Source organism: Scardinius erythrophthalmus, assembly GCF_964197995.2.
Source record: "Scardinius erythrophthalmus genome assembly, chromosome: 22".
Classification (NCBI taxonomy): Eukaryota; Metazoa; Chordata; class Actinopteri; order Cypriniformes; family Leuciscidae; genus Scardinius; species Scardinius erythrophthalmus.
Genome location: NC_138242.1, coordinates 2,384,746 through 2,396,762, shown reverse-complemented (window position 1 = coordinate 2,396,762; position 12,017 = coordinate 2,384,746). Strand labels below are relative to the sequence as shown.

Below are 12,017 nucleotides of genomic sequence, written 5' to 3'. Positions count from 1 at the left end.
CATATAGGTTCGGGAGGTTGGCGGGTGGATTATTTATTTTCAACAGCAGATTCGGGTGACTCAGAGTGCACCAGATTAATGAATTTATCTTTAAAATGTACAAAATTTTCTTACGGGGGGGCATGCCCCCGGACCCCCCAAGAGGTACCGAGCTCAACCCACAAAAATACTGTGGGAAACAGTTATATGATGGTCTACAAAAAAAAAAAACACATTTAGTTTTCTTATTAAAATACATGATCGGGATTTTAGCACCAACGCCTCATTTTGAGCCAGGAAAAATCCGGATTATTACAATAAAAAAGTCTTTGTTCATCAATTATGCACAGAGTTAATGCTCAGCTGCAAAAACATGTTCTGAAACACTAAAAGTTAAGTAAATGAAATTATAGTATTATATGAAAAAAATAAATGAAAATATGTATATTATTAGTTTTTTTGGGGGGGGGGGGGCAAGAGCTTTGACACAATTCGAACACTGTATAAATCCGATATTCAATTCCTGCTATATGCAAATTATAGGTTTGATTATATAGGCAAATTATAAGTCCACGTCAGCGAAAGCAACAGATACGAGCTGGATTGTATTGATCATCAGCTCATTTCAAAATCAAAGACAGCAATAGGACAGAGCGGCAACAGCCCTGACAAGAATATTTCGTTTCTTTACTTTTAATGAAGATGATTGCGTGTTGAGCGTCTGCGACTTTCTGTTTTATTTGAGACAGTTTTCGCCTTCGCTTGATGAAGAGATCCAGATTCTTCTGCGCGATGCATGTTGCACATAGACTATAACACACTCTCACACTTCATTTTTTTACATTTTGGGAATAAAATTTACATATGTGAACCTGGACTCTGGTAACATGGGTACATTTTTTTAAATTGAGAGTTATACATCATCTGAAAGCTGAATAAATAAGCTTTCCATTGATGAATGGTTTGTTAGGATAGGACAATATTTGTCCAAGATACAACTATTGAAAATCTGGAATCTGAGGGTGCAAAAAAAAATCTAAACATTGAGAAAATCTCCTTTAAAGTTGTTCATTTATATTCGTGGTATTGCTGCATTCACACACAAATATACATGTTTTATATATTTACGGTAGGAAATTTACAAAATAACTTCATGGAACATGATCTTTACTTAAAATCCTAATGATTTTTGGCATAAAAGAAAAATCGATAATTTGACCCATACAATGTATAGTTGGCTATTGCCACAGATAAACCCGTGCGACTCGAGACTGGTGACGTGATCCAGGGTCACATATGAGGTTTTTAACAACCAGATGCATTTAGATTTGTGCAGTTTTGTCTGGAAAACGGCCTAGATCTCCTCCTGATGTGGTTTAAGGGATCGGATTTAAATCCGTCTCGAATGCGTTGCGGAGAGCATTCACACCTGGTCTTTTCCCGATCGGATCGCGATCAGATCTGAGCAAACGCATGAAGTGTCCAGGTGTAAACAGGCCTAACGGGATTACTCGTTCGAAGCTCTACAAACCCCGAAGGCCCAGAACCCGAACACAATGATGATGAAGTCCACCGTGTCGGCCAGAAACATGAGCACGTAAACGTCCGTCACAGCGCTGTACTCCGGGTGGATCAGGTTATAGAAGAACTGCCGGATGGGAATGTAGATATCCAGAATCCTGGAACAACACAAACACACAACCAGCGGCCGGCAGATCGCAGAGTTAAAACAATGATGTGCAGAGTTGGGGGAAACTCACTACAGGTAACTTGAGTTAAGTAATCTGATTACTTTTTCAAGTAACTAGTAAAGCATTACTTTCCAAATTTACAACAAAATATCTGAGTTACTTTTTCAAATAAGTAACGCAAGTTACATTGTTTTCTCATTTATTGACTGACAGCTCTCCTGTCCCCATGTTGAGACAAATGGAAGTGCAAAGGCGGTGTGTGTGTGTGTGTTAACATGATAGTTATTGTAGTTCTAGACTAAATGTGAGCGTGCATTTACTCATCTCACTTGCCTCAAAATGAATAAAATCAGTGAAATGCAGAATCAGAAAATGCAAACCTCCAATAACTAAATATGTTAAATAAAACATACATTTTTATGCATTTAATCTCACTTTATTACCGGTTTGTACTTTTTTCTGACGTTCGATGATTCAGTTAAACCATAAGCAAAAATTACTATAGATTTTTTAGTTTTTATTGGTAAAGTAAGTGTTTTCTCCTCCTGCATCTATTCTTCTGTTCTCCAGAATAACAGCAGCTGAAGGGTTTGTTTGAGCCTCTACTGTACACGCGTCAATCTGCATTTCCTTCAGCCTGAGGATTATTATTTCACTTTTGGTGAAAAATTTGCCTAAAAATACAACTTTATTCATATATATATATATAAAAAAAGCCCCGTTCGGGTGAAAAAAAGTAACATAACAGATTACTTTTCTAAAAAAGTAACTAAGTAACGCAATTAGTAACTTTTTAAGCGAGTAACGCAATATTGTAATGCTTTTCAAAGTAACTTTCCCCAACACTGATGATGTGATTGAAGAGACGGCGCCGACTCCTCGAAGACTTCAGATGACGCAAACTCTGAATCTACATCACCATTGCTACATTTCTCTAAATGTCATAATCATTTGCTAACAAACAAGTATTCATTACTTCAATGAGCTCATTGTTTCTGCATTAAAATATTACATTGTTTAAATTAAAAGCTTTTTTGCTAACTGTGATTTGTATATGTACATTTCTGAAATACATAACTTAGTTACTTCTGATAACAGATCACTGTAAATTGTAATGTGGACTTTCTGTAAAAGTTAATGATGTGTATTGTGAAAAGCGCTGTACAAATAAACGTGAATTGAATTGAATATGATGTGTAATGATGCCTTACGTTTTGACAGTGAAGCGCTTGGCTCTGATGAGCTGTTCTCTGAGCTTGTACAGAATCAGCTCCTTGCGACTTTTCTGCTGAGCGCTCAGAGAGCGACACACACTCGCCCTGCTGCCTGCGGACACACACACACACACGTACCGTCGGGTGGTGAAATACAGTCATTTCAATAGGAATCCATGCAATCTGGAATTTTGCAGATCAGTCTTCTAACACCTTATATAATGTGGGACCATTTTTTTAAGAATAAAGATTTAGCATCATGATTTTTTAAATATAAGTCAGTGTAGCTGTTTGCTGGTTTGCCATTTACCAACTCACATTTTAAACCTGAAACTAAGGCTTTTGAACTAAGGCTCAACCTGCTTTTCATTCCCCATTGTCCACAAAAGATGAACAGTCTAGAAGATCACATTCACTGAGAGTCAAATCTTCAGTGTCTCCGCACTGCCTGGAATGAGTCCAGATGTAATGAACTAGATCTGATATTCCCTTGTGCTGTGTTGAAAACCCTGAAACACTTGTGGTATTCCCGATCAAAAATGAACGGGATGTATAAAAAGTGCTTTCTTTCAGTTAAGACAGGTTTTTTATTTTTATTTTTTTAACTGATTGATCGTAGGCTTCATTGATCTGAGCATCAGTGATTTGAGAATAAAGTTCATCTCGGTGAAAAATTAAGCCTGTAATACTCAAAATAGTTTGTTTGTGCACATGAATGTGTGTGTGTGTGTATGTGCGCGGATGCACAAGTATGGATGTATCCACACATGCACAGGTCCGAGGCCTTTATTTCTGCAAGCCCACATGTCCATATGTGAACATGATCATGATGAACACACTCCTGAACACTAATTGTTTCTCAGATTTTCGACTCCCTCATTCATTTTCAATGGGCGGTCATTTTTGACCAATATAAGCTCAGATCAGTGAGGCCTACGATCAATCAGTTTCAAAAATAAATACAAAACCTGTCCTTATTTAAAGAAAACAAGTTGATAAAAAGATTGAATCCAATATTTGGCGATAAAATACCGTAACAAGTGATTTTTTGAAGGCTGGCCATTTTTGACCGTGAACATCACAAGTGTAACTTTGTGCCATTTTGTACAAAATAAAAAGCATTAAAAAGAAATTGCTGGTTAAACATTAAAGCACACTAGTGTGATAAACAGTGCATTTTTTTCATACTTTATGCAAAATTTACACAATTATCAACAAATAATGCTTTTTTCACTCAAAAACCGAGGTATGTAAGCTCAGATGAATAAGGCATGCAATCGATCAATTTAAAATATATAAAACTGGTCCTAATTGAAAGAAAACAAGTTAATCAAAAGGATTGAATCCAATATTTGGTAATTATTATAATTATAATATTTATAAGCATTTGTTTGTAAGCCGGTCTTTTTTGACCGAGAACATCATAAGTGTTACAATGTGGGGAAAAAAACACAAAAAATGACAAAAATAATCACAAAAAAATGTGGGAAGTTGTCAGACTCTGGGTGAGTAAAGTCAGTAAAGTTTAGGCCAATGCAAAAACATTAACTAGCATTTTCATGTATGGGAAAACCCTCTCCACGTCAAAATGACCCGAACACAACTTGAGGGATATAGAGGATTATTAATTGGCCATGATGTGCTTGACTTGGTCACTTTCACACCAAGCCTGTTTTCAAGCACATCATGGCCAGTTAATAATCCTCTATATCCCTCAAGTTGTGTGAGCTGTGCGTGAAGCACATGCTGAAACGCTGGACATCTCTGTGCACAGGTAAAAGAGTGTGTTAGGTTGTGTGTACCTGCTTTGGAGCGGGCCGAGCGCTGAGAGACGCTGGAGCTCTGGCGGCGCACAGAAGAGTTGCTCTGCGAGGGTTTTCTGGAGACCGGAGAGACTTTCTCTTCACTGTCTGAGTCCGGAGAGAGAGCCGTCGGAGCGCAGGACCTCGGCTCTTCTTCATCCCACAGCCCATAGCACTGAGGAGGAAGACGAGGGAATCAACACACTTTAACTCTTTCCCCGCCAGTGACGGAAATGTCTGTCTTTCTGTGTTTTCACTGTTATACGGTATTACGCGTCTCCTGAGAGACTGGAGGATCTCCGGATCAACACAGAGGAGAATCAGCAGCAGAAACAAGCGATGAAAGCAAAAACATGATTTTCTCAAGTTTCTGTTCAAAATATTGCTTTTTTTTAAAACCCGCATTCAAGTGCTGATAAAAAAAGAATGCATGAAAGTAGAATAAAACGGGTTATTTTGTTGAAAAGCAGAGCGTCTGTTCTTTCTTTTGATATTTTGCATGTTCAGATATTCATACAAAAACTTTTCTGAGAGCCGTTCAATTGTTGTGAAAGTGATAAATATAATATTGGCAACTAAAAAAAAACTGGCTGGGGAAAAGAGTTATTGATCAATAATATTTAATATATTTAAAATATTTGGTGAGATTTTTGAAACATTTTATGCTTAAGGCGAGACAGGGCAAAAGTTGAGACCAGTTTTTTTTCACTGGTCAATTTTGAGATTTTTGGATATTTGTCCTCAATAACATGTCTTCTTTCAGACTTGTGGTGAAAGAAAGTCCGAAATACACATTTAGGTGTTTATTTTACTACACTTTGTCTGTTTGCGTCTGTAGATTTCTCATAAATTCAACAAAAGTTGGCTTTCTAAATCCTCCCGCTGCTCCGCGATCGCTGTCTGCACCGTCTTCACACACACCGCTGGAAAGCTCTCTCTCTCCTGTACAATGCTGTCGGATCCAAATATGGTCATTTCCTTTTTATCAGCAACCAATCGTGAAAGTAAAAGGGCTGAATGTGCAATCTCATTGGCTGATATAAATCTTTAAAGCCCGTTTTCTCAAAATGACTTTTCTCTCATTCTCCAAGTCTGAAATCTCCACTTCAACAGCACCGATATACACCACACTTTTCAGTCTTGTACTTAGTTATATTATGAAGACATTTACAAAGGGATTTGTAAATATGTTATTCCTAGCCTGATTTATATAACATGTTATTCCAAAAAACATGGCGAAAATCAATTTTTTTAAGGCTATTGACAGTATATTCTGATTTACAGGATAACAAAAGTAGATATCCATAAATCCCTCTGTAATATTTTCCCCATCTAATATGTGAACACGATGAAAAAAATAATTTTGAACCTGGCTTTATCTAAAAGGATAATACTATTTAAAATGCAAATTAGCGCATATTTAATTAGATAATGCATAATTTGCATATTTAAATTTTAAATTACAGAAAACTTGTGATACATTTTTTTCTCATCTTAATGTAGGTAATCAACTGGGAAAGTTTCATGGTGATATCTGCTAGTTTAAAGGTTTGCCCTATTCACCTGTAGTGTCTCGCCTTTAGACACTTTAAGACACATCTGATCTGAACTTAAATGGCTGTACTTCATGATCTCTTGTAAAGCAGACCTAAGGTTGGTCTCAATTAATGACGACATGAAAGCAAAAAAATGAAAGATTAAAAAAGCTATAGTTTAAATGCCCTGTAAAGCAAATGTACTGAACTAAATCGTTGTATTTGATACAAAATATATATTTTTACAAAATAATTTGGATTCCAAATTTGGAACACGGCTTGGTTAGACTTGCGGATTTGGCTTTATAACAATTTTAAACTTGATATCACAAAAATGAAGATTCCTATGTGATTTAATTTTCCAAAAATAGCCACCGGTGAAAACTGTATTGTGTTCTCCCACCACAAATTAATACATTTACGTCACAAAATCACTTTTATCACATAATTGCAGAACCTTGAGTCTCAGACCATTCCAACAATATGTTTTTTGTCACGATTAGAAAACATTTCGATTAAATTTTTAAACATGACACGCCCACTAGGGGGAGGAGCCTGTTAACAGGATTCAAAGTACAGTTTTCATGGAATGTCCAATTTCCAGGATGAATTTTCAATGTTTAAACTTTCAGATAATACCAAAGTTATGATGATCAATGACATATTTGATAGGACAAAAAGGCACCGGGTTAACAGGTTAAAGAAATCAGAGTTTGTGGTTGTACCTTGAGAATGGAGCGATGGAAGAAGAGCGCGAGGAGCTGGACCAGGTCGTAGTGGACGTATCCCTCTTTCTTCTCCACACCGATGATGTTGGGCGGGTGGAACGGTTTGGACTTGTCCGTCTCTATGGTTTGGTTAAATGGGAAGAAGCCAAACTGGAAGAAGTATTTTATCACTATGGTGACCTGTGGGTAAAAAGTAAGAGCAAAGAGAAACATGACATGAAAATTCGCACAACGACACATTGACGATGAAGCTATCTCGACTGCGATCGGCTGGTGCGGTCGACTAACAGCAGATGGAGATCATCAATCGACAATCCACCGATATTGAATTTTCTGTCGAATTTAAACCACTGAATTTGTGGAAGCGAAATAAAATGGACCGAAAATTGCCTGTCGAATATTATAGGTTGTATTTTTAAACAGAATGAATATTTTGGAAGTGAAATCTGAAAGGTGAATATGGATTATTGGATTTTTAATAATGAAAATGTTTTTAATTGAATTTTGACAGCTTAAATATTGAATTTCAGCCCATAAAGATGCATGCACTAAAAATACAATGCATTAAAATGCAAGCACGGTTAATGCAATGCATTTTTTTTTTCAATTAGTGCAATTCAACAAGCTTTTTTGTTTCAAAAACATTTGCCATTATTTCACTTCCATACTCTTAGATATTTTATTAAGATTAAAGGTGCACTATGCAGGATTTTCAGCTACTGCTTATAAACATAGCAATCAAACTGGCCCCTCCCTGTGGGCGGGGCCACCCGCATAAGCCCCACCCCCTCTCCTCTGATTGGATAGAGTTACACACAGCCCAACCCACTCAGGAAACCAGCTGCCGGATGATGAGTGATGAGCTATTTTGCAAATATTGTGTTATCATGCATAAATAGCATGTTTTGAGTATATGAACAGAACGAACAGATGATTTACGAGCGAGGTTTGCCATCTTCAGTCTAGCTTGCTAATAATTACATGTCATAAAAATGTAACTGCGATGCCTCGAGTTACAGACAGCAGTCGATAAGGCAATAGCAACATTAGCGTATTGTTTTTGTGTTGAGACACGACAACATAGCAGAGCTTCAGACAAGCACAGCAATTCAAGAAGAAAAAAAGACATTTTTAACAAACACCACCGCACACTTCCAGTGGAAAATCCTGCATAGTGAACCTGTAACCACTACAGGTTATATGTAGGCGGTTAACCAGTGCAGGATACCCTCTGCTCTTCGGGCATTTTTGACAGAAAAAAATGTACGTTTTGTTTTTAGAATTTTTTACTTCATCGGAATGGTACGAAACTTGGTAAAGGTTTTGGCACTTGCTATGTGAACACACACAAAAAATAAAATAATGGACATGATTCGAACAGGTTGAATGGTCCTGAATAAATTAGCCACACTTGTGCTTCTCGGCAAACAACGAGCGCATTGGAAATGAATGAGACGAGTTTCCTCTAGTGGAAGCGTTTGGTACTGCAGCCGAACACACTCTCACTGAAAGATCATTTTTTGAGATATCAACCTCAAATTTGGAACACAACTTTAGATTTATGGCTTTGATTTTCTTGCAGTTTTAGAGTATAACATGTTTTTGAAAATATATATTTCATAAAAAAATTAAAATAGCATTTAGTTGCATTTTTCATAACAACTGTGTGACCTTTTTTAACTTTTTTCACTTGTGCCGAGTGTCGTCTTTGAAAAGAGATCAAACTTCAGGCTGTCGCTCTAAAGCATTCAAGATTTACCACAGTTTAAGCTGGAAATTAAATTTTCAGGTCTACGCTCAAAAAGTGAATAAATGAATTATAAATACAGTGTAAATATAAGTAAATATAATTTAGTACCATAAAATCCCCTGAAAATACAAAATATTAAATAAAAAACATTATCGAACTAAAATATATCAATTTCATTGAAAAAAAAACAAAAAAACGTTTCGGTCATTTCTGACCGTCACACAAAGAGCACCACAGGGATAAACACTCACTAATCAACATATTGTAGTATGATATAACACTTGGAACAATAAGGTTCCTTTTGCTAGCATCAGTTAAAATGAACGAACAGTGAAATATACTTCTTAAGCATTTATGAATCTTAGTTAACGTCAGCGAACACTCCCAGATCTGGTACCTCCGTATAGACGATGGCCGTCATCCAGAAGCGTTTGCTGGGCCGGGGGACCGACAGCATGGCCCACAGGAAGATGAGGATGGGCAGCACCAGTGTGGCCACCGACGCCGAGATCATGTGGTTAAGGATGATGACCAGGTAACACACCATCTCAGACCGAGCCACCAGCGTGTTGTAGAGAGCGTAGAGGAGCTGGAGGAACTGCGGCTGAGACCGGTAGAAGTGCTCAGACTCCTCCAGCTGCTCGTCGTAGAACATCCTGACGGAGACAACCATCCATGTGGTGTACTTGCATATACAGGGAAGACTGGGGCTATTTCTCAAATTTTTTAAAGAATTTTAATAGTGCTGGGCAATGATTAATTGCATCCAAAATAAAAGTTTGTTTACATGATATGTGTGTGTGTGCTGTGTATCGTTATTTTGTATATATGAGACCCTGGACCACAAAACCAGTCACGAGTCGCACGGGTATATTTGTGGCAATAGCCAACAATACATTGTATGGGTCAAAATTATCGATTTTTCTTTTATGCCAAAAAGGATATTAAGTAAAGATCATGTTCCGTGAAGATATTTAGTAAATTTCCTACCGTAAATATATCAAAAATTAATTTTTGTGAGTGAATGCTGCTCAATCGCGAACATAAATGAACAACTTTAAAGGAGATTTTCTCAATGTTTCGATTTTTTTCCACCCTCAGATTCCAGATTTTCAATAGTTGTATCTCGACCAAATATCGTCATATCCTAACAAACCATAAATTTTTTTTTTTTCATTTTCATTTTACGCACACATGCATGTATATTAAGAAATATTTGCATGTATATACTGTATATATAGTTTATATTATATATAAATATTTGGTATATAAATAACACATTTTCTTAAATATATACATGCGTGTGTGTGTATTTATACATACAATAACTATACACAGCACACACACATATATCATGTAAACACAAACTTTTATTTTGGATGCGATTAATCACGATTAATCATTGCCCAGCACTAATTTTAAAAAAATATTTAAAACATTTTCTTTTGCAATAAAAGTCTACATAGATAAGTGTTGACCACAAAAGGCTTTTGAACAGTTTCACTGTTATTGCCCAAAAAATATTGATCACATGTATTTTGTTGTCACACTATATGAGTGGAAACCAGCTGTTCATTGAAACAATAAAGGGTTTTTTTTTATATGGAAAAACAATTGTCAACAGCATGTCTGTATTTAAATGGGTTACAGACTATTTAATGGCTTTTCAGCCTCATTTAAAACAAAAAAAAAAAGGAAACAAAATTAATGTACTGTAAGTTTAAAAAATAGCAATCAAAAAAGTCTGTTTTTTTAACTCGACACACTTGACATAAATAGCCTTGTTTTAAGAACATAACTCGACCTTTTGAAAACAAGCATTTAAGATACAGTTCGCTTAAATTGTATGTTTGTTTTACTAATGCATAATGAGTTGAAACACATGCGTCTGGTGTTACTTTTACATACACTACTGTTCAAAAGTCTGGGGGCAGTAAGAAGTTTTATTTTAATTGAAAGAAATTGATACTTTTGTTCATCAAGGATGCATTAAATAGATCAAAAGTGAAAGTAAAGAAATTTATAATGTTACAAAAGATTTCACTTAGAATAAATGCTGTTCTTTTTAACTTTCTATTCATCAAATAATCCTGAAAAATAAAATATATGATGGTTTCCACAAAAATATGAAGCTGTTTTCAACATTGATAATAATCATAAATGTTTCTTGATCATCAAATCCTCATATTAGAGTGATTTCTGAAGGATCATGTGACAATGAGTAATGATGCTGAACATTCAGCTTTGATCACAGGAATAAATTACACTTTACTATATATTCACATAGAAAACAGCTGATTTACATTAGAATAATATTTCACTGTTTTAGAGTATTTTTGTATCATAAAATACTTTTTTTTTTTTTTAAATCTTACAGACCCCAAACAGTAGTTTCTAACAGTAGTGTGTCATACTGAAATGGAAAGGTAGTATTATATTGTGTTGTTCACACACAGATCTTCACACACACCTTGAGCTCCAGCTGGCTGGTTCAGGGGCCGGTTGCATAAACCGCTTAGACTAGTCTTACAACTTAGTCATCGAATTTTTTTCTTTAAGACTGTTCATAACTTTAAGTCAGTTACATTAAAAACATACATTGGCCTAATTTGATACCGAAAAGTAAGACTAGCCGCCCCTTGACTAACTGCTCGTGGGTCATACTAGATCTTAAGACAGTCTTAACATAATGGCCAAGTTTATGCAACTGGCCCCAGGTCACATGACGCGGCTCACCTGCTCTTCAGAAGCTCATTGGCCGTCAGCTGATGGCTCATGGACAGCAGAGACTGACTCTCATCAGGTGTTCGGATGCGAATCCTCCTGCCGTCTGCGTCAGCGTCCAGGCCCGTGGCTTTACTGTACGAGGGAGGGATATCGGCTCGGTCCCAGTCCGGAGAACTGGTCCAGTGTGTGTGTGGAGGCTCTCGTTCGCTCACAGGCTCCTCGACGGTGTCACTGGTGCCCTGGCGCGAGTACAGATCTGTGCACTGCGAGTGCTCACTAACACAGACCAGAGAGACACACACGTCAGTCTGTGGAATAACCTACCAACTTCATCTTCATGCTTCATCTCTACAGAGGTGTCAAAAGTATTCACATTCATTACTCAAGTAGAAGTATAGATACTAAGGTTTAAAAAGACTTCTGTAGAAGTTGAAGTATCAACTCAAGCTTTTTACTCAAGTAAAAGTATAAAAGTACTGGTTTCAAAACTACTTAAAGTATAAAAGTAAAAGTAATGTAAGGAAAAAAATGCCATTAAGGACAAAAGCTTAGGCCGTGCCACAGGGGCCTATATAGTGCACTACCCCAGTT

At 36.6% G+C, this 12,017-nt stretch overlaps 1 protein-coding gene across 2 annotated transcripts in view; it reads right to left on the bottom strand.

Moving 5' to 3' along the window:
- The window catches only part of piezo2a (piezo-type mechanosensitive ion channel component 2a), a 212,844-nt gene that overhangs the window by 15,335 nt on the left and 185,492 nt on the right, over positions 1 to 12,017 (bottom strand). For both annotated transcript variants that reach the window (XM_081353359.1, XM_081353360.1), the window contains 6 exons: positions 11,436 to 11,702; positions 9,097 to 9,355; positions 6,947 to 7,129; positions 4,687 to 4,861; positions 2,882 to 2,996; positions 1,511 to 1,658 (listed from right to left, as the gene is read on the bottom strand). In XM_081353359.1, coding sequence (XP_081209485.1) covers positions 1,511 to 1,658; positions 2,882 to 2,996; positions 4,687 to 4,861; positions 6,947 to 7,129; positions 9,097 to 9,355; positions 11,436 to 11,702 — 1,147 coding nt within the window. The remainder of the gene's footprint in view (positions 1 to 1,510; positions 1,659 to 2,881; positions 2,997 to 4,686; positions 4,862 to 6,946; positions 7,130 to 9,096; positions 9,356 to 11,435; positions 11,703 to 12,017) is intronic.